At 36.9% G+C, this 20659-nt stretch overlaps 1 protein-coding gene and 1 pseudogene across 3 annotated transcripts in view; one reads left to right on the top strand and one right to left on the bottom strand.

The window, feature by feature from the left end:
• EFCAB3 (EF-hand calcium binding domain 3) overlaps positions 1-20659 on the top strand; it is a 164917-nt gene that overhangs the window by 38344 nt on the left and 105914 nt on the right. For all 3 annotated transcript variants that reach the window (XM_074388810.1, XM_074388811.1, XM_039476427.2), the window contains 5 exons: positions 4709-4762; positions 5415-5519; positions 7064-7117; positions 7642-7746; positions 16284-16337. In XM_074388810.1, the coding sequence (XP_074244911.1) occupies positions 4709-4762; positions 5415-5519; positions 7064-7117; positions 7642-7746; positions 16284-16337 (372 nt within the window). The remainder of the gene's footprint in view (positions 1-4708; positions 4763-5414; positions 5520-7063; positions 7118-7641; positions 7747-16283; positions 16338-20659) is intronic.
• On the bottom strand, positions 10745-11671 carry LOC101049870 (uncharacterized; annotated as a pseudogene).

A 20659-nucleotide genomic window follows, 5' to 3' on the forward strand; every position in this document is an offset into this window, starting at 1 on the left:
CTGCAGTGAGCCGTGATGGTGCCACTGCACTCCAGCCTGGATGACTCTGAGAGTGAGACCCTCTCTCAAATATAAATGTAAATATATATATACACACAAATGTGTGTGTATGTGTGTGCGTGTATATGTAGATCTATATATAATTATATATGTAATTTTTTACATTGTTGCTACCAGAGTTTAAATACCAAAAGCACCAAAATAAGATCATTGTCAGTGTTGGGATCTAGTATATAAGTTAAAAGAAAAAGAATATTTGAGGAGAAGGTGGAGAAAATTATGAAATAATTCAGAGAGAAATAAAGAAGAGAGAAAAAAGAAAATGGTGGAAATTGTTAAAAGTTGTATGTAGTATTGTAAAATATATAAAACACATTTCTAACAATCACATTTAATAAATTCATAGGTCTTAAACTTAGATTGCATAGAAATCACCCCCCCTTGAGATTATGATCAAGTAGATCTAGGGTGGAGCCCATGAATCTTCATTTTATATAAGCAACCCCACTACAGTTAATTTTGCTGAAATAGCTGACCCTTACAGTAAAAGAAAATATATGTTGATGTATGTATTTGGGATTATCACCTTTTTGCATGATCTTTAGCAACACAATCTTGTCAGAGAACTCTGTTTAACTCTTGGTGTCAGCATCTTGAGCATCTTAATTAACATCTTTAGCATCTTGAGATAGTGTAATAGTTTGATAAGCATTCCAGAAGTCCTGATTTACCAAAGCTTATCTAACATGATCTATCATGCTTGAAACCGTAAGACTTTGTGCTTGCTAAAAAAGTGGTCTTCTATTTCTTGCCCAACCTCTAATCCTTTTTTCACAAAACTGTGTAACACATGAGCCAATCAAGAGTATTTAAAGCTCCTATTAAAATAGGGATATGGCCCCACTCTAAATTATCTAGAGGAGAGACCAGCTAATGTCTTGAAATAAATATTACTAGAGTTTAACTCTGTTCTATGAAGGCTAAGTTTCAAAAGTACAACCAAAGAAACAAAAGTACAGCAATAAACTAAAGAGATACAAAGAACAGCTAGAGAGCCGTTTAAAATATTTGGAATAAGTAAGAGGAAATAAACATTCAATGCTTTAATGTAGTGCCCTATTGTTGGGTTTTAAATAGTTCATAACCCAGTGATTGCTTTTACGTTAGTGACTGCCATCACAGAAGCAGAGATTCTATGTTGTTTGTTATTGTATCCCCAGCACTGAAACAGAGCTTGGGTATGCACCCAACAAATACATTTTTTAGAATGTAATTATTTTATTAATACTTAAAAGTGTTTTTATGTTTTGAACATATTTTTGAAATGATAACCTTCTATTTAGTGAACACTAGTGGACAAGGCCAGATTTGATGTTTTTCTATAACCTTAAGCTAGCATTGGCAGCAGTTCAATGAATTCAAATCCTTTGACTCCAATCACAAGGCTTTCCCTTAAGTATTTCACTGATTTTTGTACTTCACTGATTTTTGTAAAATATTCTTAGTTTGAACTGTTATTCAAATTGATTTTAATAAAATTTGTATGTGGCTAGATATTCCTTGTTGATTTCACTTTCACTGACATTTTTACTGTCATTTTACAATGCTTACAAAATATTATATATTGGATTTCTCTTTTTTTCCCCAACTTTCATTTTAGAATCAGGGAGTACATGAGCAGGCTTGTTACAAGGGTATATTGCATGATACTAAGGTTTGGAGTATGAATGAATCTGTCCCCCAGATGGTGATCATAGTACTCAATAGGTAGGGGGTTTTTCAATCCTTATCCCACTTCCACACTCCCCACTCTTATATTCCTCAGTGTCTATTGTTCCCATTTTTATGACCATGAATACCCAAGGTTTATCTTCTACTTATAAGTGAGAACATGTGGTATTTGATTTTCTGTTTCTGTGTTAGCTTGCTTAGATTAATGCTTTGCAGCTGCATCCCTGTTGCTGCAAAGGATGTGATTTTGTTCTTTTACATGGTTGCATAGTATTTAGTATTCCATGGTGTATATATTCCATGTTTTCTTTATGAAGTCCACTATTGATGGGTGTCTAGGTTGATTTCATGTCTTTGCTATTGTGAATAGTGCTGTGATAAAAATACAAGTGCATATGTCTTTTTGGTAGAATGACTTACTTTCCCTTGGGTATATACCCACTAGTGAAATTGCTGGGTCAAATGGCAGTTCAGTTCTCAGTTCTCTGAGAAATCTCCAAACTGCTCTCCACAGTGGCTGAACTAATTTACATTCTCACCAGCAGTAGCAGCAGTGTGTAAGTATTTCCTTTTCTACACAGCCTTACCAACATCTGTTAGTTTTTGCCTTTTCAAGAAAAACTGTTCTGATTGGTGTGAGATGGTATCTTATTGTGGTTTTGATTAGCGTTTCTCTGATGATTAGTGATGATGAGTATTTTTTTCCTGTCTGTTGGCTGCTTGTAGGTCTTCTTTTGAGAAATGTCTGTTCATGTCCTTTGCCCATTTTTAAATGTAGTAATAATTTTTTGCTCTTTAAGTTCCTTAATAGATTCTAGATATTAGACCTTTGTCAGATGTAAAGTTTGTGAATATTTTCTTCCATTCTGTAGGTTATCTGTTTACTCTCTTGATAGTTTCTCTTGCCATGCTTATGTGTGTGCTTTAGTTTAATTAAGTTCCATTTGTCAATTTTTTGTTTTGTTGCAATTGCTTTAAAAAAATTTAGCCACAAATTTCCTCACGATGTCAATATCAGAAAGGCTATTCCCTAGGTTTTCTTGTAAGATTTTTATAGTTTGAGGACTTACATTTAAGGCTTTCATCCATCTTGAGTTAACTTTTGTGTATAGTGATAGGTTGAGGATCCTGTTTTATTCTTCTGCATATGGATAGCCAGTTATCCTAGCCCATTTTTTCAATAGGAGTTTTTTTCCCATTGCTTATTTTTGTCAACTTTGTTGAAGATCACATGGTTGCAGGTGTGTGGATTTATTTCTGGGTTCTCTATTCTGTTTCATTGGTTTATGTGTCAGTTTTTATACCAGTACCATGCAGTTTTAGTTACTGTAGCCTTGTAGTGTACTTTGAAGTCAGGTAATAGAGTGCCTCCAGCTTTGGTTTTTCTTTGTTTCTTGATTTTTTTGTTTTATTTTGCTTAGGATTGCTTTGGCTCTTTTTTGGTTCCATCTGAATTTTAGAATTTTTTTCCCAGACCATCAGATATTTGATGAATTTAAAAATAAAAAGAACTTCTCTCTATTCTCCTCTTTCACACTAGTGAGGGAATAACAAAAACAGGAAAAATTGACTGAATAGAATAAATGTGTTTATCATATTTAGATTATTTTTCCTTTCTCAATTTTATGCTTATAATAAGTAAAAATAAACTATCTAATTAGAGTTAAATGGGGTGACTTGTGCCTATAACCTCAGCCCTTTGGGAGGCCAAGGTAGGAGGATTACTCGAGCCCAGGAGTTCAAGACCAGCCTGGGCAGCATAGGGAGACCCCATCTGTACCAAAAAAAAAGAAAAAATTTTGTAAAAATATTAGCCAGGCATGGTGGTACATGCCTGTAGTCTGAGTCACTCAGGAGACTGAGATGGGAAGATCACTTGAACCCTAAAGGTTGAGGCTGCAGTGAGCTGTGATCACGCCACTGTACTCCAGCCTGGACAAGAGAGCAAGACCTTGTTTCTAAAAAGGAAGTGTATATGCATACACACACACGCGCGCACACACACACGTGTGCACACATACGCAGAGAGAGAGTATAAGTGTATATATATAGTTTTAGATGTATGAAAGTATATGTATATACTTTTATACATAAATATATATATACTTACATTATATATATATACACACACACGTGTATATATATATACACACTTTTTTTCTAAATATATATATAATTAGAAAAAATTCTGGGCAACTGCTAAATCCTTAACACTTTACTTCACAGTTTAAGAATTTTATGAGGCCGGGCGCGGTGGCTCAAGCCTGTAATCCCAGCACTTTGGGAGGCCAAGGTGGGTGGATCACAAGGTCAAGAGATCGAGACCATCCTGGTCAACATGGTGAAACCCCGTCTCTACTAAAAATACAAAAAATTAGCTGGGCATGGTGGGGCGTGCCTGTAATCCCAGCTACTCGGGAGGCTGAGGCAGGAGAATTGCGTGAACCCAGGAGGCGGAGGTTGCGGTGAGCTGAGATCGCATCATTGCACTCCAGCCTGGGTAACAAGAGCAAAACTCCGTCTCAAAAAAAAAAAAAAAAAAAAAAAAAATTATGTAATTGGGACCGATATTGGTATGCTTGGGCTTCCATAGCAAAATACTATAGACTGGGTGGCTTAAGCAACAGAAATTTATTTCTCCACAGTTCTGGAGATAGGAAGTCTAAGATCAAGGAACTGGCCAATTTGGTTTCTGGGAGGGGTCCCTTTCTGGCCTATAAATGACTGCCTTCTTGCTATGTCCTTACATGATGAAGAGAGGGTGAAAGAGATCTTTCTCTTCCTCATCTTATAAGGCCACAATCACATTGGATCAGGGACCCATGCTTATAATTTTATTTAATCTTAATTACCTTTTAAAGACCCTATCTCCAAATACAGTCACATTGGGGATTAGGGCTTCATTATATGAATCTTGGGGAATATAATCCAGTCAGTCCCTGGCCGGGCCACTTCAAAATTGTGTCTTGTCTTATAGATGAGAGAAGAATTAAACTGGACTTACTTCTGAATGCAGTAGATGAAGTTTTAGGTGAGTCAGAAGAAATGATGATAAGATGATAAAAATCATCTAAATATTTAACAAAAGAAATTATTTTGAAAGTATTTTATGTTATCTTGTGCATAACATACTAATCCTGACATTGTATCTGTTTTTATTGGCAATGTATATACATCTAAAGAGACATCCTTTATAAACTAGATGTTATTAATTATTATAATATAATCAGTTGTTACTTACATCTTATTTAAAAGGCCACAGTGTAATGCCTACAAAACATGTCCTGTATTTTTTGGAGTTTTTCAATAATATAATTTCATTCTTTACTGTTTTGATAGCAAAATAGCAGTACAAATTACACATACAGGTAATATGGCTACTAAGAATTTCATGCAAATATTACATGCTGGCAGAATTATTCATACCACCTCATTTAGTGAACTAGTACAAAAACAGTAACTTTCTGTGTGCTGTGTTTGTTTCTTGTTCCCAACATTAAAGAGATTTCTTCTACCAGAAAGAAGTTTCATTTTTGAAATCTCCCTTCTCATTCTGGGTAATCAGACAATACTGACGATTCTGTTGCTTTTTATCCTATATTTGAGGATGATGCTATACAGACATAGTTTATTTTATAATTACTATTGAAATGTGATCTTTTGCCATTATTTTCCTTTTTAAGGGGAAGAAATTAACTATGAAGACCTGGAAGATATTCTGAGAAACATGGGGTTAAGCCTCCAACCGAAGGAAAACTCAGTGTTGATGAAAAGTTTGTCACTTGATGGTAAGCATTTAATTTACAATGAGGTATTTATTCATCCATTCACTAAAAGTTAATGTGTTGCCATTAGGTACTATATATTATATTTGGCTCTGAGTCATAAAGAATAAAAAAGACAATGTCCAGGTCCTAAAAGAATTCAATGTATAGATGGACAGCACATACTAAAAAAATGCTATGCACCATGGTAAGTACTATAATATTAATAAATATATACTGCTATGAAAGTAAAAGGGGAAGGTTGACCAGCTATGACTGGAGACTCTAAGGCTTCAGAGAGTGGATATTATTTCAAATGAGCCTGAAGAATTTAACAGGAGGAAATGGCAAGAACTAAAAAGAAAAACATAATAAAGGCACAGAGGCATATCCAACGTGCCATGTTTGAGGAACCACGTATAATTTCATGTTGATATAGTATAGAGTACACAGTGATATTCACAATATGTGATGAAATACTTTATTAATTTCACTGGATTTAATCAATAATTTAGGTAAAATCCGTATGTAAATTTCACCTTTCACCACAGAGAAGCATAGAGCTGAAAGAATGCGATCTTCCGACTGTAAAAGTTAAAGGAGGATAAAATGCCAGAGGGCAGCTTATCAGTCTTCTCTTGTTTACATTACTCCTTCCCTCCTGAAGAGTTTATGTGCTGCCCTGACGTTACCTTCCAGACACCTGACCATTGGTCTTGCCTTTTGCTGCTGCTTTCTATAGTGAAGGAGTAGGCAATGATAATCTTAGATTCATGATTGCTTTTAACTGCCACTGCTAGCCCTCTACTCTAGGCTGTAAACACACACACACATACACACACACACACACACACACACGCGCGCACACACACACACACACACACGTACGGCTTTTCATTTCCCAAGAACTTTGTTGTGGCTTTTCACTTGGTTTCTAAAATCCAAATTTCTGCTCAGATTTTAGTTACTCCAGGGTTGATCTGTGGAGAGGAAACAGAAATCCATGCTACTTCACCACCTATGTGGGAATAGATGAATTTCTGTAAATATGAAACCTGTCATGGCAACAGACAATATCTCACTGATTACCTTAAAGAATAATTTATTTTCATGGGCCTGTCAATGAAAATACAAAGCAATATCCATCTGATATCATGTGAAAAATGTATAGAAATGCTCAGTGCTAACATTCAAAGAAGTCTTGTCATAGTCATCAGGTTTTTTTGCTAAGGAGTCGGCTGAGCTAAATGTAACGTTATCCTTGGGGACACTAATATGTATGATCTTAAGCAAAGGAGTAGAAAAGGAAAAATTGGAAGAAAAGAAAGATATAAGAAAGGCATGGCAAGGTACCACTAACTGTTTTGATTGTCAAAAAAGAAAAAAGTAGATAGATTTACTATCTTAAGAGCTTTCTCCTGTTGGTCTAAGTCTTATTTAGGGTATAAACAAAAACATGAAAAGATTTGAGTAAAATTATAAGAGTTATTCTTCTGAAATTGCTGGGTTTTAAAATATTTTATCAGGCCTCCCTATCCGTTGCTATACTGTTCTTTAATATCTTACAGCTGCTGGAAAGTTGTATAAGCATAAGTTACTGGATGGTTTAAGATCTCTCCCAGGTAAGTGAGAAATCAGGTAAAACCAATTGCATTAACTTTTTTAAAGCCACCAAAATATATATTTGTGGTGATGACAAGTTTGGCAATTAACCTGTTAAGTGTTTTTGTCTCATCATTTACTACTTTGAACATAGTGCCTTTAGGGAAATGATTTTTTATTCTATCACTGCATTTAAAATGTATTTTACAATAGAATTATAAAGGCAGTTTATTGCCAAATTTCATCAGATTTGCCTACTCTTCAGTTTTTTTCCTATAAATGTCCTACGAAAGCTATAGTCGGATCCTCTAGACAAAAATGGGAGAGCAGGTTCTGCTCCCGATTCACATGACAATTCTTTTCATACAAACAACTTTATTATTTCTTTGTTTGTTTACCCTCTAAATACTAGTCATAGAAATGCCTAGTAGTTTTCACTTTATTGTTACTGTTTGCATTTCTCATTCCTGCCCTCTTTTTTTCTTTTTCTCTTTTCATTACCTCTAATAATGTCTATAAGCAATCCTGTCCTCTTTTTTCTAAGGAGTGAGGCTTAGTGTTGATAAGCTAAAACCCTTCATGGAACAAACGGGCTTTAAACTTGACGAAGAGGAATACCAAGATCTGAAAAACAACCTGCCCATTGATGGTGAGCTGCTCTTTAGGCAAAATTTTGGATTCATTTATGAGAACTTCTGAGAGTATATTTAGAGTTGTGCAGAAGCATTAAAAAAATAAAAAGAACTGCACTCCATCCCGAGCAACAGAGTGAGACCCTGTCTCCAAAATAAATAAATAAATGCATAAATAGATATGCAAAAAGGTAAGAGTCTAGTCCTCAAGAATTAATCAATTCATGCAGTAGACTTTATTGAGCATCTAATATATATAAACTATTAGGAATACAAAAATGAAGATGACAGGATCTCTGACCTCTAGGATTTCATAGTCTAGTAATACATCTTATATGCAGACGAGTCATCATAATGCTATGTGGTTGCGAATATCTAAAAATATATTCAGTGAGATTCTAAAGGAGGGAAGAGCTAAGTTTCCTAGGAAGGGAATCCGTGAAATGCTTGTCAGAAGATATGTGGAAATTCTCCCAGATGAAGGCATTCTAGATAGGAAAATGAACAAAAGCATAAATGCATGCAAAGTCACAGAATTTTAGGAGAGCAGCAAAAATTTCCTTGTGGTTAGAATGTACTCTTCATGTTACAAAATGGCAGGGAAAAAATGGCTGGAAAGGCAGATTGCCAGGACTGGAAATCTGTGTAGTTTAGCTTTTATCAACCTTTTGAGCCTTTCAGTAGGGTGTACCTTTCTAGAAATTTGTCCATTTCATCTAAGTTGTCTCATTTGTTGGCATAAAGTTGTTCATGGTATTTCTTTATATTCCTTTTTAATTTCTATGAAGTCAGTAATGATGTCATCTTTCCTGATTTTCATCTATATCTTTTTTATTTAGTCAAACTAGCTAAAGATTTGTCAATTTTGTGGATCTTTTCAAAAAACCAACATCAATTTTCCCTATCGATTTTCTGTTTCCCATTTTATTGATTTCAGCTCTAATCTTTGTTCTTTTCTCCGTTCAGCTTACCTTGAGTTTACTTTGCACTTCTTACAGTGAAAACTTAGATTCTTAATTTAAAATCTTTCTTTTTTTTTTTTTTTTTTTTGGCAGAGTTTTGCTCTTGTTGCCCAGGCTGGAGTGTAGTGGAGCTATCTCAGCTCACTGCAACCGCCACCTCCTGGGTTCAAGTGATTCTTGTGCCTCAGCCTCCTGAGTAGCTGGCACTATAGGTGCCTGCCACCATGGCTGGCTAATTTTTATAGTTTTAGTAGAGAAGTGGTTTCACCATATTGGCCAGGTGTGTCTCGAACTCCTAATCTCAGATGATCCACCCACCTCAGCCTTCCAAAGTGCTGGGATTACAGGTGTGAGCTACCATGCCCAGCCCTTTCTTTATTTCTGATACAGGTGTTTGCAGGTATAAATCTTCCTCTAAGCACTGATTTAGCTTCATTTTGAAATATTTCATATTTGCATTTGCATTTTCATTCAGTTTAAAATGCTTTCTAATTTCCCAGGATTTCTTCTTGATCCATGGGTTAATTACAGATGTGTTGTTTAATTTCTAAATGTTTATGGATTTCCCAAATTTCCTTCTGTTGTTGATTTAGAATTAATTCCTTTGTGGTCAGAAAACATACTTTCATAATTTCAGTTCTTTTATTTTTTTTATGCTGTCCTTTTAAATTTTAATAAAATAGATTAATTTCATATTACATAGGGAGCAAGTCCATCCACTCACCCATGATAAAATTTTAGAAATATTTTTTATAAAATGTTTAGTATTTGATTGGAAATGAATCCAGTATAACATGACTTCTATAGATACAGCATTTCCATCCTCACTCCCATTCCTATTGAGAAATTTTAAAAATACAGAAAAGTACAAAAAATAAGACAAGATATCCATATACCACAATCCAGAAGCAATCAGAATCTTCTTATATTTACTTGAAGTCCTTTAAAGAAGAAGTGGATGTTTGTATAAAAACTCAAGTCCCCTTTAACCGACACCCACCCCACCTCCCACACTCATTACTTTCCCTTCTCCACTCTTCACAGGTGACCACTATCAAGAGTTTAGTCTGTATGCTTCCAACCCATTTCAACAACATGTACATACATATATGCGTCCGTTACCAATAGACAGTACTGAGTATTGTGAGGGAACTTTTCATTCAAATTTACAAAGTCATTGTACCACCTGCATCCTTCTGCAACTTGATCCCCCCTCAACACTTCTGGGATCTTTCTGTGAATACATGTGGATTTCATTGGTTGCATGTTACAGATATATAGTATTGCATACGAATTTCCCATAGAGTTCCTGATGGACATTCTCAGTTGTTTCTAATTTTTGGCTACTACAAGTCAAGCCACAGTAAATATCTTAATACGTATTTCCTGAGCATTCATAGTCACAAGTAGAACTGCTAAGTATTTCTGAAGTTGTCAAAAGGAATGTTTCCCTTTTCCCAAGGTCATATTGCATGTAGTATACAGCTTTTCATATTTCTTTTTTTAATCTCTGGATTTACTTTTGCTTATAGTTCATGGTCTATTTTTCTCCCTTGGAGAACAAATTACCTCCACTTAAAAAAATAGTTCCATTATTTCCTCGCTTCCTGATGCTGCTTATATCATATTCCAAATTCTAATAAATGCATAGGTCTTTTTCTGAAATCTCTTCTGCTCTGTTCATTTAATACCATAGGAGTCTTAATATTATTTGTAGATGACCATGTCATCTATTTTTGTCTGTTCCTTTCCAATATTTACAACTTTTTTGTTACTGGCAAAGATCTCCAGATCTGTGGTGGCAGCAATAAAAAACAGATATCCACTTTCTGTTCCTATTTGTCATAAAACTGTGCCTAAACTTTCAGCATGATCACTGCTGCAAGTGTCTTTGCTGGACATAGGCTTTTTATCATATGCATGTATTTCACTTCGGTAGAAATTTTCTGGTGTCCCTTAAGTTTTTAGAACTTTAGTTAAAGTTAACTTCATTCGTGGTGCTTTGCTTCAGATAAATTATTTCTGATGCATGATGAGGTGCCCATTTCTAATGAAAGCTTTCCCACTTTCTAGGTATTCATAGAGTTTTTAGTGAGTATGAATTTTCTGGTGTCTAATGTGGTGTGACTTCTGGCTGAAAGCTTTCCCACATTCGCTGCACTGATAAGGCTTCTTACCTGTGTGTATTCTCAAGTGCAGAGCAAGGGTTGAGAACTGAGAGAAAGCTTTCCCACATTCATTACAACCATAGGGCTTCTCACCTGTATGGCTTCTCACATGCACAGTGAGAGATGAGCTCTGAGAGAAGGCCTTTCCACACACATTGCATTCGTAAGGTTTATCGCCCGAATGGATTCTCATGTGTACGTTAAGTGATGTTCGCTAAGAGAAGGCTTTTCCACATTCGTTACATTCATAGGGTTTCTCTCGTGTGAATGTTCTGATGTTTTATGAGGTACTTCTTCTGGCCAAAGGCTGTTCCACATTCACTACATTTAAAAGGCTTCTCTCCAATATGGATTTTCTCATGCTCAGTAAGGTTGGATTTGCCACTAAAGGTTTTTCCACACTTCTTACATACAAAGGGCTTCTCTCCCGTGTGAGTTCTCTGGTGTCTGATGAGGTTTGACTTCTGAATGAAAGCTTCCCCGCAATCTTTACACTCAAAAGATTTTTCTTCAGTGTGAATTTTCTGGTGCATAAGGAGGTTTTCCTTCTGGCTAAAGGATTTCCCGCATTCATTACATTCAAAAAGCTTCTTGCTGGTGTGTGTGTTCTGATGTTTAATGACATACTGCTTCTAGCTAAAGGCTTTGCCACACTTTTTACATTCAAAAGGTTTCTCTCTCGTATGAAAATGCTCATGCTTGGTGAGGTTTGACTTGTGGATGAAGACTTTCCCACATACCTTACAGGCAAAGGGGTTTTCCCCATTGTAAATTCTCTGCTGGCTGAGCTGTGACATCTGAATGAAAGCTTGCCCACATTCACAAGGTTTCTCTCCAGTAGAAATTGTTTGATGAATGAGGATTTACTTTTGGCTTAAGAGATTTCCACATCTCTTACATTTATAAGGCTTCTCTGTGTATGACCACCCAAATGCATATCAAGGGATAAGGTTTGAGAGGAAGTTTTCATCATACTCAGTACATTCACTGCTGTCTCTCCAGAAAGATTTTCTAATATTCAATGAGGTATTGCTACTTTCACCTTCACTGGTTTCTCACCAGCATGAATTTTCTGCTTCTCAATGAGATTTGTCATCTAGCTAAAGGCTTGTCAATACTCCTTAGAAGCACAGGGCTTCTCTTCAGCATGACTTCTACATTCAATGAGATGTGACATGTGAGTAAAAGTTCCCCCATGTTCAGAAAATTCATAGAGTTTCTCTCCAGTATGAACACTCTGGTTTCAGACGAGGTACAAACATTTTAAACCAAAGGCATTTACACTGACAGGGGGTTTACACTGTAAGAAGTAAGCCGTGGTAGAGAAGTTCCCAACTAATTCCCTTGATGATTCTTTCTTACACAACCTCCCTCATGACTTCAGTCCAGGTTGTGTTTCAAACTCCAAACTTCAAAAAGGTGTGGCCTTCAAAGAAAGAAGGTCTGAGAGCAGAGGAAGTATTTTTCCTTCTTTTCCTCAGTCTTTACTGGAGATGGATCAACTTGCCTCCCAAGTGTTGGTGCCTCTTTATCTGCTCATCATTTTCTCAGGCTTCCTCTGCACAGATCCTTCCCACTTCTTGCTCTACCATACAGTTTGTCTTCTTGCTTCAGCAAGAAGCAAGAAGACCTGGGGGCTGTACTGACCTGCGGACAAAGACCAGAATGTCCACTCGGTGCGTTTAAAGTTCTTTTAAATGGAATGAGACTTGTTTTATGGCCTAGCATATGGTCTAGCCTGGTGAATGTTCCATGATTGATAATATTGTTCAAGTCTTCTTTATCCTACTTACTTTTCTGTTTAGTAGGGTACTGAAGTTTCCAACTATTATACTTGAATTGTCTACTTCTCCCTTCAATTTTAGCCTTCATACTGTAAGTAGTGGTATGTCTAGAGTGTTTCTCTCTTGCAAAATCAGTGTTGACTGGCAATGTAGACAACATTATCAGAAGCAAAAACTGAAACTTGAGAGATACTTCCATAATCCAACAAGAGACAGTGAGAGCCTAGGCAAGGGAAGTGAACTTAATGATGGATAACAGAGTGACTTGGGAAAGATTTTAGAATTTAAATTTATTTATTAAAACTAATAAAAATGTAAAGCAAATAGGGCATGGTGAGTGATTCCATGTGAGGTATGAAAAAGTAGAATTTTAGAAAGGGATATCTTAATGAGTAAGTCATCAGTCATATTATAAGCCCATTCAGGAAGAGGTTCAGTTTACAGTGTCAGGAGAGTATTTTCAGTTTTAGAAAGATAGAGTTTGAGATACTTGTAAGACATTGACTTAGCCATATGAATGAAGAGATGGTTGGAAATGAATACTCTAATAATTCATCTTATTTATCTTTAGAAAGTTAGCAGACCACAAATTTAGCAAAGCTTTAGCAATGTTTCAGAGCAATGATGAGATTATTAGTAGACCAAAAGGAAAAGCCAAAAAGTAAATAAATGGAGAAAATGTCTGTCAGGGAAAGTTTGAAAATAAACAAATAAAATAAGAAGGAAAATAGTAGTAAGAGATAGAAAAGAAAAATTTATCTAGAATAAATTCCAACCTAGCAAAAATGACAAGTTTCAGGTGGGCAATAGTAATAATTCCCCTTTACATCAATCACATCTACCATACATTAGCATGGACTCATAATAATGAGAACTACAAGTATCCAAAAAGAATATTTTCCAAAATAATAACCCTCTGGGGAAAAATAGCAAAAACCTGGGGTTCATCCCACTGGTTCCACTGATTATATGACACTGTGGAATGAAGTTGGAATTGAATTAGCCAGACAGGGATTTGAATCTCAGCACTGAAAATTATTGGCTGTGCAAGATTGGTTAAATTAACCACTCTGAATCTTAGCTCCTTCTGTCAAAAAGAAAATAATAGCTACCTTTAATATAGTTGTAAATTATTTAGCTTTATTAGTAGTAATAATAATAATCAATACACATTCATCTCAACATAATGCCATCTAGTAATATATATATATATATATATACATATATATATATATATATATATATAGCCATCTCTGTTCTGGTCAAAAGAAAGTAAATTTTCCATTGGATTTTTTTATTATTGAAAATATATCATTTCTCAGTATTTTTTATCTACCTATAAAAGGATATAGATACTTTTTCTTATTCATTATCCAGGTATCTTGTAACTTTGCTGGAATGCCGCAATGACTTTGGTTGTAGAAGAATCAACCCTCTCCTTGAGTACTAAATTTCAAGTCAATGAGCTCTTAGGAAATAGCATTAGAAATATTCATACAAATACCATTCAAGCTATTCATAAGTCTTCTATGGAAATAATTAAAATACATGAGAATGGAAAATTAGCCAGGCATGGTGGTGTGTGCCTGTAGTCCCAGCTACTCAGGAGGTTGAGGCAGGAGAATCACTTGAACCTGAGAGACAGAGGTTATAGTGAGCCGAGACTGTGCCACTGCACTCCAGCCTGGGCAACAGAGCCCGATTCCATCTCAAAAAATAAAATAAAATAAAATACATGAGAACAGATAAGACATCTTCCTCCAAGGAACTGACCATCTATAAGCCTCTTTTTTTTTGAGAAGGAGTCTGGCCCTGTCACCTAGGCTGGAGTGCAGTGGTGCGATCTTGGCTCACTGCAACCCTGCTTCCCAGGTTCAAGCAGTTCTCCTGCCTCAGCCTCCCAAGTAGCTGGGACTACCAGCGCCCACCACCACACCTGGCTAATTTTTGTATTTTTAGTAAAGACAGGGTTTTTATCATGTTTACCAGGCTGGTCTCAAACTCCTGACCTCAGGTGATCTGCCCGCCTTGGCCTCCCAAAGTGCTGGGATTCCAGGCATGAGCCACTGCACCTGGCCTATAAGGCTTTTTAAAGGCTCACTTTAAAAGGCAGTATATCCATATAACAATATTCTACCCTTTAAATTTATACAGGTTTTAAAAAGAAAAAGAAAAAATAAAGTTTAAAAACAAAATTTTGAAAATATTGTTAAAGTTCAGTTAGATTGATCAAAATCTATTTTTTTTTTTTTCCAGATGTAGTCTCGCTCTGTTACCCAGGCTGGAGTGCTGTGGTGCAGTCTCAGCTCACTGCAACCTCCACCTCCTAGGCTGAAGCGATTCTCCTGCCTCAGCCTCCCAAATAGCTGGGACTGCAGGTGCACACCACCACACCCAGCTAATGTTTGTATTTTTAGTAGAGACGGGTTTTCACCATGTTAGGCAGGATGATATCAATCTCTTGACTTTATGATCCACCCACCTCAGCCTCCCAAAGTGCTGGGATTACAGGCATGAGCCACCACACCCAGCCCTTTTCTTGATATTGAAGTGGGTAGTAGAAGGTCAGACAGACTAAGCTAAGTATGGATTGAGTGTAGAAATAGGCATTGGTTCTGGGTTTGGGGGAGGGGTTTTTTACAGGAATATGGATTGTTAATGCTCCAAGTCAAATCTTCCCTGCTGGAGCATTTTCCCTTTTTAAGTTGCTTGACAGCATTGTAATTAATAAAACAGAGTTATTCCAGACATCAAAGTAGAGAGGACTACTACTTCAGTGTGTCAGCCCAGCATTCTACCACATGAGGTTAACTATCTCAATAAAATAAAAAATGATGTTAGAAGTGTAAAGTACGTATCCTTTTTATAATCAGAGCTTTTTCTTTACACATTTTCCATTTGGAGTTTTAAAAGATAACATTCTAGGCCAGGCATGGTGGCTCACACCTGTAATCCCAGAACTTTGGGAGGCCAAGGCAGGTGGTTCACTTCAGGTCAGGAATTGGAGACCAGTCTGACCAACGTGGTGAAACCTCATGTCTACCAAACATACAAAAATTAGCCGGATGTGGTGTCTTGCGCCTGTAATCCCAGCTACTTGAGAGGCTGAGGCAGGAGAATCACTTGAACCCAGGAGGTGGAGGTTGCAGTAAGCAGAGATCGTACCACTGCACTCCAGTCTAGGCAACAGAATGACACCCTGACACAAAATAAATAAATATCAGAACAAAAGGATGAAATTCTAGAATAACTCAAATTTGCTGAATTTTGTGTTTAACTTCAATTTTTTATTTTTTTTATTTTTTTATTTTTTTTGAGGCAGAGTCTCACTCTGCCACCCAGGCTGGAGTGCAGCGGCATGATCTTGGCTCACTGTAACCTTCACCTCCTGTGTTCCAGCAGTTCTCCTGCTCAGCCTCCTTTATATTTTATACAAATATTTTAAAAATTGAATTTTTAGTAGAGATGGGGTTTCACCATGTTGGCCAGGCTGGTCTCAAACTCCTGACCTCAAATGATCCATCCACATTGGCCTTCCGTAGTGCTGGGATTACAGGTGCACCCGGCCAATGTATGACTGTTACATCTTTCTTCTGTTCTATTATTGTCTTCATGCATAGGATTCTGTCTTGTCTTACAGATGAGGGGAGAGTTAATGTGAATGTGGTGATAGACGAAGGACATCTTTTTACAGGTAGGTTAGATTTTTATTAACTCATTGTTGAGTGTCTATTATATCCCATATATGGATCTATAAAAACCAACCTTCCAGGAGCTTGTGTCATTGAGACAGGAAAAATACAAGTAAATGCAATACAATGTTATAGGTTGTGAAGACCATATGCAAGGTAAAGAAGGGGCAAGATGGTCATTTGCACCTGAGGAAAAGAGATTGAGAAATAGTTTTGTAGAGTGGGCAACATATGAGCTGATCCTTAAAAAATGAGACAGTGTTTGTCAGGGAGACAGTGTTTCTCATAAAGAAAAAAAAGCATAAAAGCCACCAAGATGAGAAACAGTATGGAACTTTAAGGAACTAGAAATAATTTGGCATAGCTGGATCATAAAATGCTGTCAGGAGTTTGGCAAGAAATAAAGAGCAAGGAAGGGGATGGGGTAGGCTCCTAAAAATACCCAGGTCCTAATCCTCAAAACCTGTGAATGTTCCCTTATATGGGAAGAAGGACTTTGGAGATATGGTTAGGCATCCTGAGATGGGGAGATTATCCTTATCTAAGTAGACTCTAAATGTAATTACAATTATCCTTAGAAGATGGAGACTTGATGACAAAGTAGAAGGCAGTGTGACAAAAGAAGCAAGATGCTACAATGAGGGCTTTAAGGATGGAAGAAGGAACATGAGCCGAGGAATATAAGGGGCCTCTAGAAGTGGAAGGCAAGGGAACAGATTCTCCAGCAGAGCCTCCTGAAGTAACCATCCCTGCTGACACCTTGACTTTAGCCCAGTAAAACTGATTTCAGACTGTCATTCTCCAGAACCATTAAGAGACAAAGAATGTTTTGTTTTAAACCAACAAGTTTTTGGCAAATTGTTACAGCAACAACAGGAAACAAACACAGGGGACAAATCATAGAGGGCCTTGACTATGAAATAAAGGAGTGTGAATTTTATTCTGTGGAGTAGGGAGTCATTCCAAAATTTTAAGCTAGAGACTATGTGATAAGATGTGCAAATTGAAAGACTGACCAGGTGCAATGGCTCACACCTGTAATCCCAGCACTTTGGGAGGCCAAAGCGGGTGGATTGCCTGAGTTCAGGAGTTTGATACTAACCTGAGCAATGTGGTAAAACCTCGTCTCTACAAAAAATACAAAAATTAACCAAGTGTGGTGGCACAAACCTGTAGTCCCAGCTACTTGGGGGACTGAGGTGGGAGGATCACTTGAGCCCAGGAGGTTGAGGCAGTTGTACCACTGCAATCCAGCCTGGGTGATGGAGCAATGCCAAGAAAAAGAGAGAGAGAGAGAGAGAGAGAGAGAGAGAGAGAGAGAGAGAGGAAGGGAGGGAGGAAAGGAGGGAAGGAAGGAAGGAAGGAAAAGGAAGGAAGAAGGGAGGGAGAAAGGGAGGGAGGAGGGAGGGAGGGAGAGAAGGAGGGAGGGAAGGAAGGAGGGAAGGAGGGAAGGAGAGAGAAAGAGAGCGATTGCTTCAGCAGCAATATAGAGAGTGGATGAATGGACGAAGGTGTGTGTGCAAGAGGAGTCAGGGAGAGCAGTTAGGAAGCAAATTGTCACTGTCCCGGCAAAAGACAGAGGTAATAATTATCAATGAGACTTGAGAGGAAGGGATATATATAACAGATATTACAGATACAGTATTACAGGGTTTGATTCCTGATCAGGTATGGAGATTGGAAGAAAAGAAAGAGTACTCCTTCATTTCTGAGTTGGGTAGTTGGGTGGGTGATAGTGAGAGTCACCAAAATAAGGAATTCAGTAAAAAATTTAGAAGTAAAGAGAGTTTCCATTTTGGGTCATATTGAATTTGGGGTTTCTGTGAGACATAAAGACATCATCTTACAATTGAATATATGAGTAAGAATCTGAAGCCACCTCTTTTTCCAAGACAAGCAGACTTCAAATCAGAAAGGGCACAGATATAGAGAATCTAGGTAAATGTGGGAGTAAAATTCAAAGAAGTTTACCTAAAACTTCAATTTTCTTTGTAAAGTATAAAACAGGATCATCTACTAACAGGAAGGACACAGTGGTGGGGTAGGGAATTTCAAGAAGAGTATTGATGATTTTATATAAATTTGTTTCTTGTTTTTGTTTTTAGTTTTACATATGTAGGGGGATACAAGTGCAGATTTGTTTCATGTATATATTGCATCATTGTGAATTCTGGGCTTTTAGTGTACCCACCACTCAAGCAGTGAATATTGTACCCAATAGGTAATTTTTCAACCCTCACCCCCGCACCCTCCTACGTTTTGTAGTCTTCAGTGTCCATTATTTCACTCTGTAGGTCCATGTGTACCCATTGTTTAGCTCCCAGTTATAAGTGAGAGCATGCGGTACTTTAAGCCTCTGTTTCTAAGTTGTTTTGCTGAGGATAATGGCCTCCAGTTCCATCCATGTTGCTGCAAAAGGCTTCATTTCATTTTTTTAGTGTCTGAGTAGTATTCCTTGGTATATACATACTCCATCCTCTCTATCCAGTCCTCCACTGATGGATACTTAGATTGATTCCACATCTCTGCTATAGTGCTGCAATAAACACAAGAGTGCAGATGTCTTTTTAATATAATGATTTACATTCTGTTGGGTATATACCCAGTAGTGGAACTGCTAGATCAAATGGCAGCTCCATGTTTTAGTTCCCTGAGAAATCTCCATACCGTTTTCCATAAAAGCCATACTAATTTGATTTTTTATAACTTTGATAGAAAATATGAACTAAAGTTAATAAGGAATACATGAAGGCATTGAGGAGAAGTGCCAAGAGATAACCATAGTTAGATATAATTAAAACATAATGGCAACCTTTCATATTATTATATGGTATTCTTCAGCTGGACCAAATTAGAAGATTCTAAGGTTCATGAACCAAAAGAATGAAAGCATAAAGACTTAACCATGTAGACCAGGAAAATGATTATGTGGTCCAGTGTGGACACAGAAAGAAGTAAAGTTGTGAACTTAGAGAAAAGTGAGAGAGGAGAATGAAAATTCTCTCTAAAGATATAACAGGTGTGGATGAATAAGGAAGTAAAAAAAAATGGAAGAATTACAAGGTATTGGCCAGAAGTCAGCATGTTGAAATTTAAGATTTTAGAAGTAAAGCATTTCTAGGTGATGACAAAGTCCAGAATGTGTCCTGGAGAGTTAACTAGCATAGAATTTAATAGATAATACATAGATAGTCATTGAGGATAAGAAGGTCAAGAAATTTGGAGGCCAGTCTTTGAATGAGTTATCTGAATAAAGGCTGGAATTCCTTATAATGATGCCAGGAGTTTTGGAGGAAGAAGAAGATTATGGGTCATGGGACAAGCTTCTGAAGTGACCAAGAAGCTAGTGGGTGGCAATACAAAGAAAGCCAAATTTCATAAATCTCAAAAGAGAAGAAGTTTGGGTTTGGTTGGAAAGCAGCAATTGTAATCTAGAAGAATGCCAAACCCTGTGACAATTAGGACATAGAAAAATGGGCAGTCTTAGCTCAAAAACAAAAGTAAGTCATAGAAAATTCTATTAGGAAGAGGCAAAGTTCAGTTAAGAAAGAAGGTTAAAAGAAAAGTCTATACAGAGACTGAAGATATAGAGAAATTTACATTTAATGAAATATGAATTTCAGAGTGCACTCTGAGAAGGGTTAAAAAGCAGCTAGCAATAGAAAGAAAATATCAATGTAATAAAACAGAATAGACTAGAGAGGCCAGAAAATTTGGAGGAGCTTTCATTCTGGAAAACGAAAACAATATGGATACAAGGTATCATTAGACCAATTCCCTTGAGGCAAAAGCTCCGTATCTTGTCAAAAGCTTAATCAAGTTAGCAGACTGGTAGGCTGCTCTTTTGAGTCTGAAGAGTCATTCCTTTGGCTGGTGACAGGGGGATATTAGAAGCCCCAGTGGTCCAAGGCTTCACAAGAGAGTTCTGAGGCATCTTGGGGAAAACAACCCTTGTGCACATTTCCTTCCAGGCATTTGTGCATATGTCTGGCTAACTCCCAGACATTCACCTCTCAATGGAAACACTGCATTGTGGTTCCAGAGGACTAAAAGCAAGAATTTTCTTTTGCTGGAATTGGAAAGGATTAGGACATCTGATTTGTCTGCCTTAACTGCATCTTTAGCTTTTGTTCCCAACCAATAGAGCTACTGGACTTTCTGTACATAATTTCAGAATGTACATTTTAAAATGCTTTGTCCTAGAAATTTATACTTTTTCATTTTCAAGAATAAAACTCAGGAATGGAAACAGTTCTCAATTTGATGAAATCATTTTGCTGGTGGGACGTGAAACATTGGACGCATTTGTTTCCAATGTTTCTGG

This window comes from Saimiri boliviensis, chromosome 17 (genome assembly GCF_048565385.1).
Source record: "Saimiri boliviensis isolate mSaiBol1 chromosome 17, mSaiBol1.pri, whole genome shotgun sequence".
Taxonomy (NCBI): domain Eukaryota; kingdom Metazoa; phylum Chordata; class Mammalia; order Primates; family Cebidae; genus Saimiri; species Saimiri boliviensis.